Source organism: Pelodiscus sinensis, chromosome 8, assembly GCF_052426305.1.
Source record: "Pelodiscus sinensis isolate ZL-2025 chromosome 8, ASM5242630v1, whole genome shotgun sequence".
Classification (NCBI taxonomy): domain Eukaryota; kingdom Metazoa; phylum Chordata; order Testudines; family Trionychidae; genus Pelodiscus; species Pelodiscus sinensis.
In genome coordinates, this window is record NC_143059.1 from 69,122,768 (window position 1) to 69,148,451 (window position 25,684).

Sequence of the window (25,684 nt, forward strand, 5' to 3'; positions counted from 1 at the left end):
TGACTCTCGGATGAAGAAAAAGATGTTTACAAACATCAGTTCAAGAATTCATTTGCTAATTTACATTTGAGAGAGTGTGTGCATCCGTTTGTCTGTCTGTGTGTCTGTCTACCTAGCCCTTTGCCTGTGAGTATGTTTATTCAAAAGCTCCTCCTAAACGGTAAGAGCTAGGACCACCAAATTTGGTGGGCAGCTGCCTCCTTTCATAACCTAAACTGAGATAAGGCTTTGGTTGTGCCAGGGCAATGGGATGCGCATGGAATGCAAATGTTTCTCATCAAACAGTTTATGGAGTTTTGCTGGGAAGCTCACTCACCCGTCGGGCTGATAAAATCAAGCCAGGAGGCATGCACAGCTCATACTGCTAGTTAAGGGCTGCCCGCCTGCTGCCATTGTGTCTGAGCTCAGGGTTAGGATTGTCAGGATAGTTATTAGAATCTGCACCTCATCCCCGTGTCCTTTGATGGTGTGGGGAAATGTGAGGAACAGAAGCAGTCTGATTCGTGTATGAAGAGGACGTCTGCCAACCCCCATAGCCAGCCCCAGAGCAGTTGCTAAGGAGTCTGGATTCACCTCAGAACCTGAGGCGTGTTTGTGGAGTTGGAAAAGCACCATCTTTTCATTAGACGGGGAAATTGTTGGCGAGCCCCCTGTTCCCTGAACTGTGTCCTCAAGATGCTACAGCCTCAACAGGGAAAGAAACATTTGCTGGAACCCAAGAGACGACACAGTCAAAGAGACCAAGGAATAGTGACTGGCCGGCACAAATTGAGACACCAGGGTCTCTCTTTGCTCTGACATTAGGGGTACGCCTAAGCTACAACTCACTTTCGAAAGAGATTGTCTAGACAGCAACAATACTTTCGAAAAAGCGATCTACTTTTTTGAGAGAGAGCACCTAAGCAATCTGGATACTCTCTTTAGAAAAAAGCACTGTTTACATTCAAGAATGCCTTTTTCCGAAAGAGCTCTTTTGAAAAAAAGGCGTTCTTCCTCATAAAATGAGGTTTACCGCTGTTGAAAAAAACCCGCTGCATTATTTCAATTTAATTTCAAAAGACTGTGGCTTCAGTCTAGACACAGGTGAAGTTTTTTTCAAAAAAGGCCACTTTTTTTTCGAAAAACTCGGTAGTCCAGACATAGCCTTGAGGACTCCACAGCAAGGAAAGCAGAAGTCTGCATTGACCTTTCATCAGCAACAAAACTTACCAGAGCCACTTGCTTTTTGAACAAAAAGAAAAACATGGAAATGCTGGCATGATCATGATAATGAATGGGGAAGAAAAAAAACCCCAAGGTTTCATAAGTGGAAGGGAATACATTAGCATTCCAAAAGCACAAAGCGTTAGCTACTCTTTAATTAAATGATTTCAAAGAAGATCTTTGTATATAATTGGTATAATTTAGATGGAAACAATACTACACTAAATGTAATTAGAGCAATATGAACGGTAAGGGATGTTTCCCTCTGTGCCACTGAGCTGGGGCTGGGTCACCTGATTCTTATAAGAAGTGGTATTTTTTGTAATATGCTGATAAACTACCGTGGTCCAGCCTCAGCGTGCAGAGGATGGACTAGTTGACCTCTCAAAGTCCCTTCCAGATCTACTTTGCTGTAATTCATTGGAAGACAGTGGGTATGAACTCCTTTAAAAGTAATCCAGTGTAATTAAGGGAAAGGAATTATAGGAGGCTATCAAAAGAATATGGTCCCACGGGAAGTGGGGAAAGTTCCATTTTTATGGGCCACGTGAAACTAGGCTCCAGGAAACACTGTAGGGAACAGTGTGGTGGGTGACCGTCCCTATTAGATACTCTAGATCATGAGCTAGTGTAGTAGGTTCATAAAATAGCTCAACCTGGGATCACAAAAGCTAAGCATTTATTTTAAATTGTGATTGTGACTAGGAAAACCTCTATGGCACCGGGACAAGTTTTAAAGGTGCTCTAATAGGGGAGGAGTCAGCAGATACCGTGTCTGTCCTGTGGCTCATCTCCATGGGCTTACGAAAGGAAGGTGGTAAGAGATACCTGGGAGGTTATCATTAGGGAAGGGGCATGCCTGCTCCTCAGCCAGTGGTCTGAGCCCGGGAAGGCCCCAGTCTTTAAACGGCTTTGTTCTGGCTTTGAGCGTGTCGTTTTGGAGATAAAACGAGACCTGAGGGAAAGGCTAGGGACAGCCATGTAGCTGGGAGTTAATTGTGGTCTCCAGTTGTGGGGTCTGTACATTGAGGGCCTGTCTGCTCCACCAACTTAAGTCGACCTCTGTTTGGTCAATGTACAGCTGCCACATTTACCGCAGTGGCTCGTATCCGCAGGCCCCTGCTTCCATCGGCAGTGTGCCTCCTCACCAGGAGCCCTTCCACCTATGTAAGACGAGGAGCATGGGAGACTGGAAGCCCAGGATATCAGCTCTGCTGGGCAGGAGCCCTGCTGCCCACACAACAGGTGTTTGACTCCTTATTCTCCACTGGGAGCCAGACTAGCCACCCCAGGTTCTCATTCTGTGTCCAGTTCTGGGCGCCACATTTCAAGAAAGATGTGGAGAAATTGGAAAGGGTACAGAGAAGAGCGACAAGAATGATTAAAGGTTTAGAGAACATGACCTATGAAGCCAGGCTTCATGAACTGGGCTTGTTTAGTTTGGAAAAAAGAAGATTAAGGGGGGACATGATAGCGGTTTTCAAATATCTAAAAGGGTGTCACAAGGAGGAAGGCGAAAATTTGTTCCTCTTGGTTTCTGAGGACAGGACAAGGAGTAATGGGCTTAAAGTGCAGCAGGGGAGGTTTAGATTGGACATTAGGAAAAAATTCCTAACTGTCAGGGTGGTCAAATATTGGAATAAATTGCCAAGGGAGGTGGTGGAATCTCCCTCTCTGGAGATATTTAAGAACAGGTTAGATAGACATCTGTCAGGGATGGTGTAGACGGAGCTTGGTCCTGCCTTGAGGGCGGGGGGCTGGACTCGATGACCTCTCGAGGTCCCTTCCAGTCCTATTATTCTATGATTCTATGATTCTATGATTCCCGGCTGCCCCCTGGCTCCTGGCAGGGATCTCCATGCCCTAAGCCTCAGTGACTGACAGGCTCCCAGAGGGAATGAGGTGCTGGGGGCCTGGGCAGCAGCCCGGCTCACAGTGGACAGCTTGGGACCTTTTGGGGTGAAAGGGTCCTAGTAGGGTGTTGGGGACCCAGGTGGAGGTCCAAATTGGAGCAGGGAGAGGGCAGCCCGAGGCCTGCCTGGCCAAGTTTCCCCTCCCCTGCTATGGGCCCGGCCCTGCTGCCTGACAGCAGACAGCCCCGATCGCACTCCACCCAAGCTGCTGCAGCCATGCTGCTAGCAGACTCGCGGGGCTGCTCCGGGCTCCCAGCTACTGGCTCTCTTGCCCCATGGCTTTCTCATCCAGGAACATCTGTGCTCAGGCCGGAATATGGATGTTGCAGAATGAGAGAATCCCGGATTTGGGAGGTGCGACCTGTCTATGCACCTTTCCATTCAACACAGAAGTTCCATGAGCATGTGTGTCTCTCTCCCTTATCTGGTTACTTTGCTCACTAAATGAGGGAATTGTTTTTCTTTGTTTGCTTGCTTGCTTTTTCTAAATATTGCTAACTGTCTAGAGGCAATCCAGATAAAGCAGAACAAGGTGAACTCTTCATTCTGTCTCACACCTCCTCAATAGCATTGTCAATCAGGATGTAATTGCCAGGAACTTAATTGCTAGCTCTGTCAGAAGAAGATGAAAGATGAGCATTTAGTTTTCAGGAGCCTACTTTGGAAAGTCAATATGAAAAACCATCTTTAGATTTCCCCTCTGAGCAGGTCTTATCTGGATGTCATTGAGAAGCAATAAATATGGGAACCCAGATGGCATTTAGACATAGGCACTTTTCTGACTAAGTACACTTTAACAAGTATTCTCCTTTCTGGGCCGTAAAACGATAATTTACTGCCCACAGACACGACAGATTAGTCCCCATTCCTCAAAGTAAACAGTAACATTTCATGTGGCTTCTCTGCTAACACCAGAGCATCTTCTCAACCACCTTCACACTCAGCTCTCACAAATCTCATCCCAATCCCTTTTGTTACAGAAATGAGGTTACGCTTTTATTGCGGGGCTGGATATCATTAATTTGCAAGCAGATTATTAGAACCACGGAAAACAGTTCTGAAACGCCTGCAGATTTACGATGAAGTCATTTTGGAAAAGGTCAGTGGCGACGCTGCTATAATTAAATCTTTCATTAATTTTTTAAATACACAACAACTTATAAATGCAGTATAAATTGACCAGACGACCTTGCGGGAAATTATTTAGAGCGCTCTTTCATATTGTACAATAATCTAGCAGTCCAGAGAATTGTGTTTCCTCTTCCCTCCTTGTTTTACACAGAGTTTCCTGTTGGTTGCATAGCAATATTAAGTAGTAGAGGATTGGGCCAGGGAATTGGATTGCTTGGGGGTTATGGGATATCAAATGTTTGATCTCCGGGCCATTGAGTCAAACCCCATACCAACTTGGTAAGTGAGAAAAAGTTGTTAAGAACATTCTAGCTGATGAGTTACCTAGACAAAAGTACTTAGGGGTAGGAGCCTGGGTCCATTGCTGCTGGTAGCTGGGCATGGGACACTAGTGGTACATCGATACTGCACTGTAGCTCGAAATAAGATACACAATTTGAGCTACGCAAATTGTGTATCTTATTTCAATCGTATTTCAAAGTAGCTTATTTCATACTTTGGCACAATTTTGAAATAACCCACTATTCTGAAACGTCCCTTACCCCTCGTGGAATGAGGTTTACAGGGATGTCAGAATAGTGAACACGTTATATTTCGCAATAACAGGCTTGCTGTGAAGACGCAGGATGGCTATTTCGGGATACTCCAGTAACCTAAAATAGCCTTGCAATGTAGACGTAACCTAGATGGGGAAGACTCTGAAGCTAGGTCTACACTGCAATGGTAAGTTGGAAAAAGAACCGCAATTTGCGGTATGCAAATTGAGTATCTTTTTCCACTTTACTGTCCAAAGAGGCTTTTCCGAAATTTGGTGCATCTACATGGCATCAAATTTCGGAAAAAAAGTGCTCTTTTGACACATCCCTTATTCCTCATAAAAAAAATCCGAAAAAGCGGACGCGTTCCATGGTATCCTGGAAAAGCAGTGCAGTCTAGACGTAGCCTGCATTACCACAGAGAATTCTATCTGGCTAGTGAGTGTTGCCCCCATACTTGTTGTCTAACTGATCACCATATTTGGGGTCAGGAAGGAATTTGGGGTCAGGGAGGGCGGCATGCACAAACCCTTCAGCGTGTCACTGAAGCCAATGGCTCCTATAACTGGGGGACGGGAGGCAGGCACTGGTATTCAATGGAAGGGTCAGAGAAGTACTGGTTTGGCAGGTTTGAAGGAAAACCTAGTGGCCTGTGGACATGTTCTCCCACATTAGCAAGAGGAGCAGTGTCCTATGTCATGTCTCTCAAAATCCCAGAAGCACTGGATGTAAAATCTGCTTTAATTGTGTGGCCGGCGACTCAAATTTGCCGTAAAAATAATTGAAAATAATAATACACATTTCAACAGCATCGATTTCAACGTTCTGCCTGTGGGTTAATTAAGCATTGGCACATCCCTGTGAGCTACACAACTGTGATAATTTCTATTTCACAGATGGGTGAAATGAAGCAGAGAGGGGAAGGGGTGTGGTTGGCGCTCCCTCAGGGAGTCAGCCCCTCCACACAGACTGGAATCAAGAGATCCAATCCTCTTTTCTAACCACGGCACTTCGGTTCATAAACATGTCTCTTTAGCATAGTCTCAGCAGAAATATATACAGATCCCCATCCTCTATTGGAAGGAGGCGGGAAGTCCCCTGTAACACAGAGATAGACTTTTAATAGATTTTCAGGTCAGAAGAGACTATTACATCATCTAACCCGGTGTCCTGGCTGGAGAATTTTACTAAGTTCCCCATGCAATGAACCCAAGGACGCCTGAGTCAATCACGTTACAAAGTCTTGTGCCAAAAAAAGGTTGTGGCAAAAGGGCACTGACTCATAGGCACAGGCTTAGGGCTGAATACATGCAAGCCAATGGCAGAACAAGAGCAAACGGAGCCCAGGCGGTTCACGTCCATGAATGAAGAGACAGAACTGAGCCGCTCTCCATGAATTAAACATAAATGATGGCTCTGAAGTCAAGCAAACGGACTGTGTAACCTTCTGATTATTTTTATTAGGGTTTCGGTGGAAGTGGGGTGAAAGGAGGTCATCAGTTACACAGAAAATGGATGAAATGAGAGTCCAACAAAGCACCAGAACCTAATTGAGAGAGACGTAGAGCAGCAATTAGGGCGAGTGAAAGAGGAGCCTGAGTGATATTATCTAATGATTGGCATGATGATGCAGGCAGCGCGAGAGAGGAAAGGGAGCAGACAGAAAAGATGAAAGATGACAGTTTAAAAGAAGGCAATCGCCGATGAAAAACACTCTCTAATTTTTTTTCCTCCAAACAATAAATAGAGTCTTTAAAAGCCACTTTGAAGCTTTTAATTCAGTTCATTTCACCTGACCACTGGGTCAGAGACGGCTGCATCAGGACATAAGTCAAGGTGGCTTGTGCTTTTATGTGCCAGTGGGAGAAGATGAAAAAAATGGCAATACTCTTTGGAAAGGGCGGGGGGGGGGGGGGGGGGACAAGATCTGGAAGCGGAGGGATGACAGTGACCAGTTTTGCTTTATCAAAATAGCCTGTCCATTTAGAAAGGAATGAGGTCAGATCCTTCTGCTGGTATGGACCAGTACTCTTCCACCAGCTTCAAGAAACCTATCCCGGTTTACCCCCCTGTGGATCTGGACCCTGGGGTCAAGAACGGTCTCACAGCTTGAACCCTGTTTTTACGTCTCAACTATATATGGGAGAGAGTTTGTCTATCTGTCCGTTTGTGTGTTTGTTCAAGAGCTCCTCCTAAATGGTGAGAGCTAGGACCACCACATTCAGTAGGCAGCTTCCTCTTGTCATAACTTGAAGCAAGGTCAGAGTTTGGTTGTGTCAGGACAATGGGATGTGCCTGGAATGGGATTGTGTTTCAGAAAACCATACAGAAAAGAGACAGAATCACCAAGCAAGTGAAAGGGGTGGGGTGGGGGCTCTCTCCTCCCCGCTGTCTGGGAGTGCCCCAGCCCCGAGCCTCCCACATTCCAGGTGCCTTTTAGGGAGAACGGGGAGAGCTGACCTCTCCCCAGCTGCCTCTGATTTGTACAGTGACATTTCTAGCTTTCACTCCCTTCATCAGGGTGCATAGGGAACATGCCCTTTGTTGCATTCCTCTCTCTGGGTATATCTACACAGCAAAGTTATTTTGAAATAACTTTCCTAGCGTCTACACAAGCCAACTGCTATTTCGAAATTAATTCAAAATAGCGGAGGGCTTCTTTCAAAATTGGTTAACCTCATTCCATGAGGAATAGCGCCAATTTTGAAACTGCTATTTCAAAATAAGCACTGTGTAGATGCTTATTTTAAAATAGGGGGCCTCCAGCCCTTCCCAGGGTGCCCTTCTGGTCGCCCTGGCCACAAGGTAACTTCTCACCTGACGCCCTGCCCTGTCCTTAAATGTGATTCAGCATCTAATCAGTGTGGACGTGCCATTTTGAAATAGCAAAAAGCTATTTCGAAATGCATTTTGAGTGTAGACACATTATTTCAAAAAAAGATATGTTGAAATAATTATTTCGAAATTAGATATTTTGAAATAACACAGTAGTGTAGACATACCCTCTTTCTGGAGAGCACGGGGTGCAGACACACTATGCACTTTGCTCTTGCTCCCTGCCAGGGACAGGAAGGGAAAGAGCTAGCAGCCCTGGCACAAATCTTGGGGGGGGGCTCCCCCCTGCACACCCACACAGAGTCCCCTGCCCAGAGCCCCTCTGCACCCTCAACCCTGACTCCTGCCCCCTTGATATCCCCAGTCCTCTGCCCTGATTCCCTCTTGAAGGACACAAGCAACACCAGGTAAACATGCTAGTAAAAAATATATTGGTCTATGCCCTCTAATACTTTCTGTTAGAGTTGCCCCAGCGCCATCCAATCTGGATTTTGGTTGAGCCCATTAAAAAAGGCTGAAAAACCTGGGTTCAGCTTCCAAACCCTAGAAAATCCAAGGAAGGTGTTTGGATCCCAGTTTTAAATTGGGCCTATCACTATACCCTTGTAAGCTCTCTGATAAAACGAGCTATTTGGCAATTTCTCTTCACTGTCCTAAGTAACGATCCCGGAATAACAAAGGAGGGAGGCAGGACATGAGAGGCAAAAGAGAGATTTGGGGGTAGAAACTGGTCTCAGTGTTATGTTCCGTGTGGTTATTTACACCAGAAAAAAAAAGGTTACTCTGTGCCAGTCTTATCTTAAGACAACACACCCATCAGCTACCTAGACCTTTCAACTCTCCCCTCTGCAAGGAACGGTGCAAGTTCTAGAATGTCAGTCATGAAAAGCTGTTGGCAAACTTTGAGGTTCACAGACTATTCCACAAACGGACCCTTATCGCAGCCCAGCTGGGCTTGCGAGTAAGCCACTCGCCTCGTCTTAAGGAGCTGCAGGTTCAAGTCTCAACTCTGCCACAGCTTCCCTGTGTCAAGTTACTTAACCCTTGGTTTCTCCCCAGTCAGATGGGATATTGCTCCTCCCTTTGGCTGCTGTGTCTATGTAGTTCACACATGCTTTGGGGTAGTGACTAACCCTTAGTACATATAGTAAAGTCAGGCATTGATGCTGGCTGGGCCCTTGAGGAACTGCCATTTTACAAATAACAAGTTGGCTTCCTTTTCAGCAAGCTTTATAGACCGTGTTTGACTGCGTGTTAACGGAAAAGAATCACTATCTCTCCAGGTCAGAGGTGGGGTATGGTGGATGTGATGGAGTCAGAGAGGAAGTCCCACCTCTCCATCATAGAGTTTCTGTGCCAATAGAGAAGTCCCAAGTGCTTAATACTGTGGATACTGGCATTCGAAAGAAGTTGTTATAGAAAGATCCTAAGAATAAGGTGAATGCAGAAGGGTCACCAGCGAGGAATTATATAGGAAGAGATGGCCTTAAAAAGAACCTACTGCAGAAGGTTATACAATGGAAGTTACAGCTATTCGGGCATATCTACAGAATGAAAGGCGAGCGAAAAGTTAACACCCTAGTATTCGGCAATGGATACTATATAATGGATAGTCCGAATAGGAGAAGCAGACCCCACAGAGAATGGGCAGATGATACAGTAGATTGGTGCAGAGCTAGTCTACGGAAACTAAGCTACTCCACACTGGACAGAGAAAGATGGAAGGAAACAGTGAAGGAGGCATCGGACACCAACGGGCATTGAGCTCATGCTTGTTGATGATGATGATAATGATGATAGCCCCTTTCACCGGTGCTACTGTCTCTTTAAAAAAATGGCCAGGCCTTTTGTCATCAACTCAATACGCATGGGCTGTGTCTACACTGGCATGAATTTCCGGAAATGCTTAAAACAGAATAGTTTTCGTTATAAGTATTTCCGGAAAAGAGAGCGTCTACATTGGCAGGCTGCTTTTCCAGAAAAGCCCTTTTTCCGGAAAAGCATCTGTGGCCAATGTAGACGCGCTTTTCCGGAAAAGAGCCCCGATCGTCATTTTCGCAATTGGGGCTTTTTTCCGGAAAAGATTACTGTGCTGTCTACACTGGCCCTTTTCTGGAACAGTGTTCCAGAATAAGGACTTATGCCCGAGCGGGAGCAGTGTAGCTTTTCCAGAATAGGGGCTGATTTTGTACAGTAGAGTGTTGTTGCTTTTCCGGAAATTCAAGGGCCAGTGTAGACAGCTCGCAGCTTATTCCAGAAAAGCGGCTGATTTTCTGGAATAAGTGGCCCAGTGTAGACACAGCCATGGTGTTTTTTTAATGCCGGCACGCGTGCAAACTACACAGTGAGACCCGATCCTCGAGTCAGCGAGTGACGCCAACTGCAATTAGCGAGTAATCCGCAGAACACATAATTACAAGGCAGCTCTGCCACTCAGCTGGATTTGCATGTCAGTCGCACAGCTCCACTTGCAAAAGAGGATGGGGGAGAAGGATGCAAAAAAAAAATTAAAAATCCAGCACTCACAAAAAGTGTTTACTGAATAACAAATCAAAGCTTTTGAAATCGATCTTATAAAAAATATATTTCCGATGTTTCCAAACCACTTTACATGACAATTGCTTCAAAAGAGATCCCAGCTACATTAAAGGGAGCGCAAGAAATGAGGAGAGTGAATTTTTAATGCTGGTTTTCAGAAGCGCTTTTCTTTCTTTTTTTCTTTTTTCGTTCTTTTTTTCCTTTGTGGTGCTCATGAAAGGCAACTGGCCTGGCAGCTTTGAAGCCTCTGGTCCCCTTTCTTCCCCAGAGCAGGTACTGCACATACAGAAGCAGCGGGAGTTTCCCCAGGCCACACGACTACCAGAGCCCAGGCCCGCTGCTGCAGGTACTGTCCACCAGGAAAAGCAGCACAACTCAAAGCTCTTTAGCACGTTCTTTCCTTGATGTCTCCGCAGAAATGCCCAGCCACTGTCTCATGGGGGAAACCACTGGTCATAGACTCGGCTTGACTGAATGTTGATGGAGGAGGGACCACCACCGCTCCAGGTGAGAAGTGGGGTCTGGTGGAGACGATGGAGTCCGAGAGGAAGTCTCATCCCCCACTACCATAGAGTTCCTATGGCGATAGAGAAGATGCAAGCGCTTCATGCTGTCCGTGTGGATTCCTCCGCTATGCATCTCACCACAGGCCATCGAAGAGGTGTCAATTATTAATGACTATTATTGTTGTGAGCTCCTCTCTGGGTTTGGGTCCTCTTCCTGCTATATCCTGGGCAACAGGCAACAAAATGGGGGTGACTGCCCCCAGAGGGTGTGGTGACTGTCAGCAAGAGCTGCTGGGCACTGGATCATCAGCTGACAGGCAGGGGATGAACTTGCACCTGGCAAAGCCCTGCTGAGCACATGCCCGAGAGGGGCTTGAGACCCACAAATGCTCAGCTCAGCGTTCGGAGCATACAGCTCAGAGCTATGCAGGGACAGGGATGCTGCTGGCATAGACACCAACAGCCAGACCTACCAACTGGGGTGGGAGAGAGTAAAATCACATCCCTGGCCACTCCCCAGTTTCATTGTTCAAGGCTTTTCTTTGCTCATTTGGAAACAATGACTGAGAACAACAAAACTCAAACCTGTCTTCACCACTCCCATAGGGCCGTGTTCTAGCCTCTCTTTATGAGGACTTCATCACCCTCTCCCACTCTGGTGCCTTTCCACTCAGTCGTTTTTGCTTGACAGGAGCTGCAAGCCTTCCTTCCCCAACTCTCTCCTGGCTGTGTCTGTGCCTAAAGCGGCAGGAACCCGAGCACTTCAACACTCGACTGGAGCTCAGGGAGCTCTGGATTCTAATCAGCCAGCGGGCGATCTTCGGCAAATCATGCCACTGCTCTGTGCCTCATTTTCCCCTTCTAAAAATTTGCAGCTCGTGCTCCCGACTTCCTATGTGACGTGCTTTGAGAGCTACTGATGAACAGGGCTGTAGATGAACTAGGGATCAATATATCTAGTTTTCCTGTAGGGCACATGACTGAAACAAGCACAGACCCTGCAACAACACATCCCACCCTGAAAGGGCCAGAACAGGTGTATTAGGAAATGCAGCACGACTCAGGATACGTTTACGCAGAAGCGTTATTTCAGAATAACTGACGTCATTTTGAAAGAACAAAATGCACATCTCCACAGCAAGCCGTTCTTTCAAAATAATGGTGCGCTGGAGGACTTCTTACTCTGACTCCTGTAACCCTCCTTTCACCAGGAGTAAGGGAAGTCGAAGGAAGAGCGTTCTCCCTTCGACTTCCTGCTGTGAAGACAGCACCAAAAGCCAAGTTAAGCTATTTCAGCTTCAGCTACACAGTTGGAAAAAGTTCAGAAAAGGGCAACAAAAATGATTTAAGGTTTGGAACAGGACCCATATGAAGAGAGATTAAAAAGAGTGGGACTTCTCATCTTAGAAAAGAGGAGACTAAGGGGGGGGGATATGATAGAGGTCTATAAAATCATGACTGGTGTGGAAAAAGTGAACAAGGAAAAGTTATTTACTTATTCCCACAATATAAGAACTAGGGGTCACCAAATGAAATGAATAGGCTGCAGGTTTAAAATAAACAAAAGGACGTTTTTCTTCACTGAGCACACAGTCAACCTGTGGAACTCCTTGCCAGAGGATGTGGTGAAGGTAAGAACTTTAACAAGGTTCAAAAAAGAGCTAGATAGATTCATGGAGGTTAGGTCCATCAATTGCTATTAGCCAGGATAGTCCCTAGCCTCTGTTTGTCTGGAAATGGATGACAGGAGACAGATTACGTGAGGATTACCAATTGTGTTCTCTCCCTCTGGGGCATCTGGTATTGGCCACTGTCAGAAGACAGGATACTGGGCTAGAGGGACTGTTGGTCTGACCCAGTATGGCTGTTCTTATGTTCTTAATTCAACTCCCCCCCCCCCCCAGTGCCCCATGCCTGTACTTCTGCTAGGAACTCCTCTGGAGACACCCACCACTTCTCTTCTTTCCTGAGAGGCAATAAATAAATACTTTGTCACTGGAGAACAATCGCGTCCAGAGGCAGATGTTGTCCCTACCTGATTAGCCCATTCAAATGCTATAAAAGGGCAGCACGCACACTTGGCATAATCAATATCATGGTGTGACAGTCTAACTAGCTGAATTCAAACAGTGAGCCACAGGGCTAACCATTATACAGCTGCTGGAGGAGAAAATAACGGGGGTAGGAGACAGGTTACATTCGTGACTATTTATAATATTTATCACCATGAAAGCTAAGAAAACAATACAGCCAGTCAAAGGGCACCGCTCTGGACAGGGTCTGATTGGGAGCTGGGATAGAAGAGAAACCCCCAAACACAAACTCATTTTTTAGCATGGCGTAAAACCGACGCACAGAACTAGTGGGATATTCACTAGCCTCTAACACATCTAATCCAGGCTGTTTCCAACAGTGGTTTCAAAGCAGATCAGATGGTCCAGTGGGTTGGCTTACTGGATAAAGGCTAATGTCTCGAAAAATCTTTCTTTCCCTAGCTCAATATTTTTATTTGTGGTCTTTGGTCTCCAATCAATTTATATAATCATGGTGCGGGGGTGAGTGGGTTGTTTTCCATTTCTTCTGACAGGACTTCCCTGTTTTCTCACCCCCGCTTTTTGACTCCACCTCTAGCTGAGGAATGATCAATATCTGGACACGTTTTAAGTGAAAGACCTTTGAGGATCTTTGCTCCTCTGCTTTCGAAGGCTTCAACTTGTATTTTCTATTATGCCTTTAAAGCAACCCACCGTTCCCTGCTGCAGTGTTCACGGTATTGTAACCAAAGGATTGTGCAGTGAATCAGGACAGACTTCAGAACATTGCACGTAAAACCCCCTTTCGGAACTAGCCTGTCGCCAATGATAAAGCTGGCTGTATTTCAAACTGATAATGCAGTTGTAAAAGAGACTCCAAATAAGACAAGCAGGAAAACGTCATGGCAAGATGAAACTAGTCAAAGGGAAAAACCAGAGCACAGAGTTTCCTATGCCCACAAGCACACATATGTATTTCCCCATCGCTGGGTGGTGTGCTGAAAACTGCCAATGGTATTTCACTTTCTGTAGTCTCAGGGGCTACGTCTATCCTGGCATGATTTTCCACAAATGTTTTTAACGGAAAAGTTTTCCGTCAAAAGCATTTTCAGAACAGAGCGTCTAGATCGGCACAGACGCTTTTCCGCAAAAGCACTTTTTACGGAAAAGCGTCCGTGGCCAATCTAGACGCGCTTTTCCGCAAAAAAGCCCCGATCGCCATTTTCGCAATCGGGGCTTTTTTGCGGAAAACAAATCTGAGCTGTCTACATTGACCCTTTTGCGCCAAAGCTTTGCGCAAAAGGGACTTTTGCCTGAACGGGAGCAGCACAGTATTTCCGCAAGAAGCACTGATTTCTTACAGTAGGAAGTCAGTGCTTTTGCACAAATTCAAGCAGCCAGTGTAGACAGCTGGCAAGCTTTTCGAGAAAAGCAGCTGATTTTCCAGAAAAACTGGCCAGTCTAGACACAGCCAGGGTGAACCTACAGAACCAAACCCTCCTTCCCCTGGATTCCCTTTTCCTGTTTATTTCTCTCATTATGGCAATGGCTGAACATCTTGGTAAGAGGCCAACAGGGCCACGGCAACACTGCATACATCTTCCTAAAAAGCTTCCCAGGATGTTTCACCCAAATCCCAATTTTTAGGCTCCTAACTTCCACTGAAATCAGGGCTCAGTCTCCCAAGCCCACCTACAGATGCTGACAGCCTCTGAGGGCCGTTGGGCAAGGTATGTGGGGGGCGGGCAGCTCTGTGCTCCCGTAAGGAGTTGGGCCTTGGGTGGAAGGGGTGGGTCTGGGGGTACAGTGGGAGTGTACCCCAGTGCCCCACCCTAGGCCTCAGAGCTGCCCGGAGCGCGTAGCATAGTGCTCCGGTGGTGATGTCAAGGGACCAGGGCTACAGTAGCCATGACAACGGCCGGGGAGGCCTGGGCCCCTTGACTCACTGAGCTCCTGCCCCCTTTGCCCCACCCCCACCCTGTCGTCAGGCCTGAGCGCCTATATCTGAGTGCTGTTTTTAGCATGCTACCTTGAGTCCCGCCATCATGGGTCTGTTGACCCAGCCTGGGGCTGCCTCTGAGCTGCAATGGAGCCAAACCTTTGGGCGTGTGTCAGACTCCGTCAGCAACATCGTTCGTTCAGCAACGCGTGAGTCAACCGGTGCCAGTGGTGCTGGATTTGGGGCCGTGGGCTCCTGTCCGTTAGGAAACAACCAAGGCCAGCAACCCATTTCACATGGCCTACTGGACAGGAACTGTTCACTGTCACCGCAGAGCCTTCAGCCCCGGGTAACCCAAAGAGAGCAGGCACCCATTGCTCCAACCCCCTAAGGCATTCAGTACTCCATCAACGCTCCTTTTAGCAGCTCCTGGGCTTCCACCATATCTGGCCACTGCTCTCTGCTATCTTCTCCCCACTCCCACCATGCCCTATGAGGTACTGTTGAGACTTGAGCAAGGGGTTCCTGCAAAATATGCCTCGCCAAGATGTGCTTGGGGAAACCAGATGATCACACAGGGAGTCAATGCATTGGGTTTCCAATGGTGACACTAGTGCCTTCTCAGATCTTTAGCTCAGGAGGGGAGGGAGCAGCAGTGGGCTTACTGGAAACATTGGCATACCCTGCTCTGGCGAAGCATGTTGTCAGGCATGAGCTGCCACTCCCAAAGTGGGCTTGGGCGGCCATCTTGTCGGAGAAGGTTTGCAGAACTCTGAGCCCAAGAGGTGAACGAGCAGCAATGATGGTCGTCATACTAAAAAGAAAAAACACCCTTCTCTGGCCTCGTGTGTGCCCCTTTGGGTGTCTCTAGACTACATGGCTCCGTCGACAGAGCCATATAAAGCAGTTTACCCAACATAGTCAATGAAGCAGGGATTTAAATAATCCCCGCTTCGTAAAAATAAAAATGGCCGCTGCGCTGAGCCGACAATCAGTTGATCCGGCACAGCACGGCAGTCTAGACACGGCGCGGTCGACAAGGGAAGCCTTTGTCGACCACACCTGTAAACCTCGTTTCACGAGGCATAAGGGAACAGTCGACAAAGGCTTCCCTTGTCGACCGCACCGTGTCTAGATTGCTGTGCTGTGCTGGATCAGCTGATTGTCGGCACAGCGCGGTGGCCATTTTTATTTTAATGAAGCGGGGATTATTTAAATCCCTGCTTCATTGACTGTGTCGGGGAAACTACTTTACATGGCTCCGTCGACGGAGCCATGTAGTCTAGACACACCCTTTGAGATGGGAAACACCTGGGGGCAGGGACGGGCGGTTCCTGTGGTGGAGCATTAAGCATAGCAGGAGGGCAGCACAATCTAGAGCAGGAGTTTTCAAACTATGGGTCATGACCCAGTACTGGGTCATGGAATGTCAGGCACTGGGTCTCATTGCTGCAGTGAGGGGGCTAAGGGAGCTCCCTGCCTGTCCTGGCACCACAGACTGTGCTACACCCCAGAAGTGGGCAGCAACAAGCCCAGGTCCTAAGTGTGAGGGAGAGCGCACAGGGCTCCGTGCACTGCCCCTGCCCCGAGCACTAGCTCCGCACTCCCATTGGCTGGGAAGCTGCTGGCGGCTGCTTCTGGGGCGCAGCATGGTCTGTGGTGCCAGGAGAGGCAGGAAGCTGCCTTAGGCCCCCCCCACCCCCCACTGCTGCACCGCTGACCGAGAGTCGCTCAACTAAACCTCTCCTGCCCTAGCCCTGACCCCCCCTCCCCAAGCTGGAGCCCCCTCCTACACCTCAAAGCTCCTCCTCAGCCCTACACCGGAGTCCACACTCCAGTCACATTATGTGGTGTCACGGGTGTCAACAATTTTCTTCAACTGGGTCATGAAAAAAAAGTTTGAAAACTGCCGGGGCAGAGGATCAGGGCCGGGCATGGAATTCAGAAGAGGTGTGCTCTGCGCCAAGGCGTGTGGCATTCTGCAAGTCTCTTTATAACTCAGCCTCCGTTTCCCTGTCTGGCTGGTCAAGAGACAGTTTTTGCCCTGTCACTCAGTTTGACTAATAGGAAGGCGCCTTATACTGAGGGAGTTTATTTCCATATCTTTGTATCCGTACCTGTGTCCACTCCGGGAGCTTTACTGATTTAATTATATTGCTGCAAAACCCACAACCCCAAGGAAACAATTAAATGGATATAAAATCTGCATGCAGATTAGGTTTTACACTGTGCTGGGTGCCTACACGGAGGGAGACGGTTCCGACCACAGAGAACTGACAAAGCCCCCCCCCCCCACAGAGGAGCCCTCCGCTGCTGTTGTAATACAATTAAATCTCAGACAGCATTAGAACAAGCCATAAATACTGAATTCCCACAGGAAATTAGGCTCGGAAGTAGCCGCCGTGCCGTGCAACCTGGTGCATTTCAATGGAAATGGGATTATTTTTCTGAAGTCCTAGGGATTCGCTGGGCTCTCTGGAAGGAATATTTCAGCAGTTTCCGAGGGAGGAGGATGGGGAGGCTCCAGAAAAGCAACTCAACCCTTGTTTCCATGTCCTGGCATTTTCGAGGTTCATGTGATCCCCTCTAGCATCCCACTGCCGCTGCCTGGCAGGCTCATACTCCCCAGAAATCCTCCACGCGGCTGAGGGACAGAAGCCCCCCACCCTGAAAGCTGTTCTTTGTTGGGGGACCTCTGAAATCGGTAGAAGCTCAGCACGGCCCACCCAGGTCCCGCCGTCGGGCAGCAGGTTGCAGGACTGAGCCATGAATTGGCTTCCCCACACAGCCAAAAGATTTCCAGCACCATGAAAGCATTTCGTTCTTCTGACTTACAGTCCCCATGAGCCCGGACTGACCCAGCTTTGCCCTGATGGATCCGTTCTCTGCCATTCCCCTTCAGGAGAATACTTAAAAAAGCTGTGTGAGAACCATTTTCTAGCTAGGTTATAAATGAGCGGTTTTACTAGTCGGCACCTGGGAGACGGTGAGTAGGAGTTTCTGTGAAAATTGCTGGCAAGCAACAGGCGACATTTCTTTTACTGCTTTTATAAACTCCTGTGAACACTTTTATACTGGCCTCAGTAACAATTAATAAAGCCTGTAAAGATTAAAAGAAAAGAAAAACAAGCCAGTTCTCAATACACCTGGCACAAAAAGTCCAGCAGGACCGGCTTCCTACATTCTCCGTGGAAATACTGGAAGGATAAATAATAAAAATAAGCTTCGATTTTAAAAGACTGTTTCATTTCAAAGGAAACCACATTATATATGAGCCAAATCTTAGTTAGCATGAACTGGTTTAGCTCCGTTGACTACAGAGGAGAGGCATAAGTGGACGATCTGGCTAGCTATACAGGACTGAGTGAATGCAACTGCTTCAACCGCTACTGTCTTTGGAAACCAGCAAATGCATAACAGGGATGCACAATATAACAGTACCCGAGCCCAGACCCCCCCGAAAGCTGGAGCCCCCTCCTACACTCCAAAGCTCTCAGTCCCACCCCGGAGCCCACACTTCAATCAAATGATGTTGAATTGCGGGTATCAATGATTTTTTTTTATGAAAACTGCTGGTCCAGAGGATCAGGGCCTGGCTTGCAATGCAGAAGACATGGGTTTTGCTCCAAGGCATGTAACATTCTGCAAGTCACTTTATATTGACCAGGAGCCATTGAGGAAAATGTGGTAGGCAGTAAGGATGGTAGAAAGCATTTATTTTAATAATCGTGTAACCGCAACAATTCCTAGCAGTTACACAGTTACTCAGTGCTCTCACCGGGGGCAGGGCTGCTAGCTAGTACGCTCCTGGCTCCCGGCCCCACTCCCAGGAAACCCCCTACCAATCCCCACTGCTGCCTCTGTATAGGCTGTATGGACTAGAGATATCCAATCCGTCGGTATCAGAGGCAGCAGTGCAGGGCGGTAGGTGGCTCCCCTGCATGCTCTTCATTTAAAACTCAGGCCGGTGGGCCGGGACTGAGCCAGCCTGACAGTCCAAGTTTTAAATGCAGAGGACACAGGAGGTGAGGGATTGTTGCAGTTAACCAGGACCGGTAACTGCTAAGCAGTCACTTATTGGTTAGCTGGTTAACTGTGTAGCCGTTAACATCCCTGGTCACCAGAATTGGTTACCCAGAGTGAAACGTGTAGAATATAACCCTTCAAGCACAGCTGTATACGCATCTCCTGTCCCTAAAAGGACATTTACACCAATTCCAGGGCATGCTCAAGATTTGGCTGCATTCTGCCTTATTGTGTTTGCTCTTTTCAGGCAGTATTTGCGCACAACAAACCAGCACACATACACACACTTCTGAGCCTAACACACACACACACACACACACACACACACACACACACACACACACACACACACACACACACACACACACACACTTCTTAGCCTAATTTCCAGGGGAATTCAGTATGTATTACTTGTTGTAATGCTGACTGTTATTATTTATTTGTATGAAAATAGCAGCGGAGGGCTCCTCCGAGGTGGGGGCCCCTTTGTGCTGGGTGCTGAATGCACACGCAGGGGCAGCCCATCCATGTAGGTGAACTAGGCGGTCGCCTAGGGTGCCAAGTTCAATGGGGCGCCAAATGGAGGTGCAATATCATTGAGGGGTTTGGAGGTGGGGGTGCCGATTGCGTGGTTCGCCTAGGGCGCCAGTTGCTGGCAGCTAGTCTAGAGCTGCCCCTGCGTAGGGAGACAGTTCTGGACACACACACACATATCACTTTATCGCACAAAAGACTAGAGCAAAAGAGAATGGGCAGGACCCTCCCCCTTTTGCAATGGGTATAACTCAAGAGTATCCCCACGGCTGGGGGCTGCTGGTGTCAAACGGGCCAGTCACAGCAGAATCTGGTGACATTCAGAAGAGCTCTACCAGCCAGAGCAGCGTTTGCAGTGAAGTGCCACCGCAGCGCCGTCTCCATCCCGTTGTGATTGGTGGAGGGCGTTCGCTCACACCCCGGCAGCGGTTCCTGAAGCAGCACTGCACCGCTGCCTCGCCCAGTCAGCGGGGAGCGCTTGCTGCGAATGACCCTGCTCTCTGGGCGCCTGATCCCTCACTCCGGGCCTGGCTGCCCTCTCACGGCACCCAGCCCTTGGGAGCAGAGCTGGTATTGACGTGGTCGCTGGAAGCCCCTGCCTCTGCATATGGCAACTGCAACTCATTGCTGAGGGCGTGATTCCGTCCATGCTCTGTGCCCATCCAGAGCAGAGATGCTGCTGCAGCCAGCAGGTACAAAATGCTCCTTCCCTCACGCTTTAGCCATGCGGGTTCCTAGTTCAACCCCAATGTGTCATCTAAGAGCAGGGCTGGGCAATAAACGGCCCTTGAGCCTGACACAGTTTGTCAGAATTAGTCCATGGTGGGCTGCCAGACCCTTTATTTACCTGCGCATTCGCAGGTACGGCTGCTCACAGCTCCTATTGGCCACAGATGGCCATTTCTAGCCAATGGGAGCTGCCAGAAGTGGCGCAGACCGGGACACAGCTTCCCAAAGCTCCCATTGGTTGGAATCTGTGTCCAATGGGAGCTGCAAGCGGCCGTACCTGTGAATGCACAAGTCAATCAAGTGCCCAGCTGCCTGCCAGGGGTTGATCCTGGCAAACCATGTCTAGCCCCTGGGCCGCTTATCGCCCACTCCTGGCTCTGAGGACGGTTATTGTGTAACTCACACACCTAGCGTGGGTCACTGTCCCATGCAGTGGCACCTAGACCACAGCAACAGATAAGAACAAGCGACCTCTACAGCATGGGCTGAGAGTCAACTGGCTTTTAGCTCAAAAGGAGAGGCTCCTAGACTAAGTTCCAGAGATCCCAAGTTCAAATCCGCCTGGTGGCCGTTACGATTGCTCAGCTGTAAACACCAGTAGTTTACTGACATGTTCTATGGCATGTTTATTCTCCAGCCTACGTTACACAGCAGGGCAGACAAAATTATCTAATCAGCTGTATTAGAGCTCCTAGGTGGCCCTCCAGCCTCTACCAAGTAACTTATTCATATCTAATGCAGCAGGTCTGACACTACACCCAGGAGAAGACTGAAGGCCGCATGCTCCATCCCAACACAACTTATTTAGGACTTACGTCATTAGCTGCGTCTCAACCCCTGGCTCCACCAGGGACCCGTCGACAAAAAGCGGTGTTGACGTGAAGGCATATTTACTCCAGGATGTTCCTTCATCGAAACTCACCCTGGAATCGAAAGAGACCAAGTAAACAAATGTAAAAGGATGGCTCTGGGACTATTAGCTACACAATTAAACAACTTTTAAGGCTTGTGAGCCACCGCTGCTGGATTTATAAACAAGTGTCAGTCTTTGCTATCTCCCCATGTCATTAATTAATGTTCTACAAGTGCTGGGAGGAAGCAAAGTGGCAAGGGTTATTATCAAAGTCATTAAAAGCTTAACTTAGGGCTGCCAATCTTCTAGGACTGTCCTGGAGGCTCCAGGAATTAAATATTCATCTTTAAAGATTATGTCATGTGGTAACACATCTAGGAAGACATCCAACCCAAAGTGGCATCCCAGGCCAACGTTTGCTGTGTCATCACCGGGTTAGACCCAAGACAGCGGTTGGTATCGCCAACATCCATTGTGGTGTGTACGTCCAAAACATTCATTGTGGTAGGTGAAAATACACAGCCTCAAATGTGGTGTTGTATAACCCGGAGTTAAGAAAGATGGCTTCCTTCACCAACTCTGCCACAGACCCATGGTGAGTCACAGCCTTTCTGTGCTTTTGTTCCCCCTCCTCAGTAAAATGAGGCTGTGAGTACACATCCCTCTCACTGGGTGTTTGTGGGGTTTAATTAATTAATATTAGCAATGGGCAGAAGGAGCAGGCTAAACACTGAACCAAATTCTCTTACTACATCTTTGCAACTTGGACGTCAATGGGGCTGCATGGGGGACCTTCATCTGGGGGAAAATGGAGTGAGTCAACTTAATTTCAACAAACGTCCAGCCTGGAGAGCAAACACATTCAATCGCTACTGCTGTGAGGCGCTACAGGGCAGTGGGCCTGAGCCATTGTGTAAGGTGGCGCTGTTCATTTTAGAGATAATTCAGAAAATGAGAAAGTTTTCCTTTGCTCCTGGAGTCTTTATGCAACTGTTCCAGGAGGGTTTCTGCTCGGCAAGTTATCCCAGAATCCCACCTGCCAAGAAAAAAACAGCAAACATGCAAGCTTCCTGGCCCTTGACCGATTAAATACCCTTCCAAGTGGGTCATTTCAGAGCTGTCTGCAGTTGAGGCAAGTCCAGAGCTGTGAAACCTGATAACCGATGGGCACTGCCTAAAGGATGGACAAGGCACAATACCTCCTCTGGTCGACAGGAAATTGTTTCTTATTTCAAAAGGGAAGAGAAACTTGTTCTTCCGTCCGTAGGGGCTAAAGGGGGGAAGGGGGGGGTTGTTCTCCAAAACTCTGATTTCTGCAATGCCGAGTCAACAGCATTTTATAAGGTAAATTGAGGTATTTATGAGGTAAACGGGTCCGTGTGTGAGTTTTGTGCCCCGTGGTGCTCTGTTCATGGAGGAGAAGGGATCTCATCTACCAGTCCTGGCTCACTGGCTGCCGCTGTGCAGACTACAGCTCTTAGGGTATGTCTAGACTACAGGGTTTTGTCGACAGAAGTTTTGTCGACAGATACTGTCGACAAAGCTTCTGTCGACAAAGAGCGTCTAGACTACAGCCAGTTCTGTCGACAAAGCAAGCCACTTTGTCGACATAACAGTGTGGACGCAAAGGACACTGTATATGCAATAATGCCTTCTATCGACAGAACTCTGTCGATAAATGACGTTATTCCTCGTAGAATGAGGTTTACATATGTCGACAAAACTGCTGAGTTTTGTCGACGTTATGTCAACATAACTCAAAGGCAGTGTGGACACAGGTATAGTCTTGTCGACAAAAGTCCAATTTTGTCGACAAAACCCTATAGTCTAGACACACCCTTAGAGGAGGAGGTCACTGGTTCTAACCTGAGGTGGCAGCCATGACTCTGATCCTTTTGAAGGGAGATGCCACACTTGAGCTAGAGAAGAGGGGCGGAATGCTCTGTTCCTTTCAGTCCATAATGGACCGTGTCGAGTCCTGGGTTTCTCTCTCAGCGTCCAAGCAAACTCCCACGGCAACCAGCACACGATCTCCACCAGGAGAGTGAGCAGGACGTGGACAGACACGGGCTCTGCCCAGCCTGAGTTGTGGGGTTTGGTGGAAGGGGTTGGGAGGTGGTGCGACTCCTTCCCACTGAGGCCAGTGAGGAGCCGGATTGACCATGGATGATTTGCTTCTCAGGCTCTCCTAGGAGTCCAGTCATGGGGCAGGATGCCAGCAGGGCAGGTGCTGTGCTGCTACGTTGACAGCCAGGGGAGGAAGGGACAGCACCCAGCCTGCACCCTGTTACATGGAAGCCCAGGGCTGCTGAATTGCATCACATCCCACATTCCCGCACAGAAGATGGCACATGGGCCTGGTCCAAAGTCAAGAGTCTTTCCATCGAATCCAAAGGGCTTAGGATGAGGCCCTAGTAGCATCCCTCCCAGGAGCCAGGCCCCACAGTACCCACAACTCCCAACGTGAGCTCCTCAGCTCCTGCTCCCCGCCCTACAGCTGAGCCACACTGGTTCCAGTGACCCTGTGGAAACGTAGACGGGTGGAGCAGATTTATCCCCAAGAGGTACATTACCAAGACCTGCCCCTTAGCATGACAGGTGCACCCCGCTGCAGCTGTACACAAAACAGCCTCCCCCAGACCAAAGAGAAAATGCCGTGGGATGTCCGCATGCAAAGAGCTTATCCTTCAAAAACTCTATTTATTGAAATGTATGTACCTTCCCATAGCCTTGTGCATTTGTGTGCTGGTCTGTCTGCCTGCTTGCTGACTTTGGGGGAACAGCAAGTTTCATTAGATTAGCTCAAGTTCTCTCTGCTTTTTCAATAATCAAACTCTCTTTTGTCCAGGATGAGCCTTATTGTACAATGTCCCAGTTGGAGAGCTAATAGATTTCCAAGCTAATCAAGATGGCTCAGGGTGCTTATTGAGTCGAGATGATGCATGTTTGAAAGCCCCAAAATGGTATCATTTGGAAGGACCCGTTAGAGTTGAAAAAATGACTGCTCTAAACAGCTGTGTGGTAGAGTAGGCCAGACATCCACAGGCAGTGGCATGAGTCAAATTCGATGTGAAATTGCTTGTGTGGGGAATCTTCTGAGGCAGAAAGGGCAGTTGGGCAGGTGACCGCTATTGATCCCAGCATGTGCCCCAAATTCCTTGGATGAATCGGTGCACAACCAAACATTTGCCCATGCACACGGCCACAGGAAGGCAGGGCAGGACGGGACTTCCTGGGTCATCAAGTCCTGTGTTTGCCTTGGCATACCCATCCAGCGATCCAGCTCCATCTTAAAATTAGTCAGGGTGTTGCCACCACTCTCCCTGTGGAGAGGCTGTTCCAGAATCTCACTCTTCTGATGGTTACAAACTCCAGCCCAAATGTATTCATGGCCAGTTTATCCCCGTGTGTTCTTGTGCCCGCGTTGTCTTTCTGCTTCAACACCTCCCTCCCAGGCACTAGCTCAGAATCTGATAGCCTCTCTCTCACTGAGTAGCACCTCCCTCACCAAGACCATGGGAGCTGTCACAGAATGAGGGACTGCCTGGACTAATGGTTGGAGGCTAGATCCACCAAAGGCTATTAGCCAGCATGGGCAGGAATGGTGTCCCTAGCCTCTGTGTGTAAGAGGCTGGAAATGGATGACAGGAGAGGGATCGCTTGATGATTCCGTGTTCTGCTCATTCCCTCTGGCCACAGTCAAAGGACACAATACTGGGCTAGATGGCCCTTTGACTAAGTATGGCCGTTTTTGTGTTCTTACGTTATGCTATCCAGGAAGCGGTTAGCTAATTTATAAGGGGTTAACAAATAACTAGCAGACATGTCAATAAAAGTTAATCGCTAAGAATATGTCTAGACTACATGCCTCTAGACATCTTATTGCACATCCACATACCGATATTTAAATATCCCCCGCTTCATTAAAATAAAAATGGCCACCGCGTTGTGCCGGCTCAGCTGTTTGTCGGCTCAAATCGGCAGTCAAGACGGGGATTGGTCGACAAGGAAAGCCATTGTCATCCGATCCTGTAAATCTAGTTTCACACGGCATAAGGGATCGGTCGACAACAGTTTTCCTTGTTAACCGATCACTATCTTGACTGCTGCTTTGAGCCGACAAACAGCTGAGCCAGCACAACGCGGCGGACATTTTTATTCTAATGAAGGAGGGGATATTTAAATCCCTGCTTCATTGACTATGTCGATATGTCTAATTTACATGCCTCTGTCGGCAGAGGCATGTAGTCTAGACATACCCTAAGGCTTTGTTTATACTCCTGGCTTTACCAGAAGTGCCTATGTCAATGAAGCGTGGATTAGCATATTGCGGTGCTTCATTTGCATAATTTATTCAAGCCATTTTTGCACAAAAATAAGCAATATGGAGGGGGGGTTGTGAAAACCCCTGTTTTTGCGTCAAAAAAGTCCACACTGCTTGCTTTTGCACAAAAACGGCTTGAATAAATTATGCAAATGAAGTGCAGCAATATGCTAATCCACACTTCATTTGCATAGGCACTGTCGGCAAAGTTGGCAGTGTAGACATAGCCTCAGGCTACGTCTAGACTACAAAGAAAAGTCAGAAAAAGATACGCAAGAGTGCCAATGATCAGGAGAGAACGGGTCTCTCATTCACAGGAAAACAGGAACCTCAGCACGGAAGACGATTTCTGTTTCATTTCCTCCCTCACGCTGCAGAAGTTGGGCAGGCCAGACCTTGAGTGGTGCTCCAGTGCCTCACACAATCCAAGACAGAAGGTAACGCCACGGTGGACAGCTGTCAGCAATTCCACCTCCCGACTGCAGGCCCTGAGCCTGCTGCCCCCACACGTCCACAGAGCAAGTGCACGCTGTGATGTGCACTGCATGTAATTAATGGATGTCTGTTTAATCAAAAGTTCAAAA

At 48.1% G+C, this 25,684-nt stretch overlaps 1 protein-coding gene across 2 annotated transcripts in view; it reads right to left on the reverse strand.

The window, feature by feature from the left end:
* SORCS3 (sortilin related VPS10 domain containing receptor 3) overlaps positions 1-25,684 on the reverse strand; it is a 498,174-nt gene that overhangs the window by 60,231 nt on the left and 412,259 nt on the right. For both annotated transcript variants that reach the window (XM_006135388.4, XM_075935518.2), the window contains exon 14: positions 20,739-20,846. In XM_006135388.4, coding sequence (XP_006135450.3) covers positions 20,739-20,846 — 108 coding nt within the window. The remainder of the gene's footprint in view (positions 1-20,738; positions 20,847-25,684) is intronic.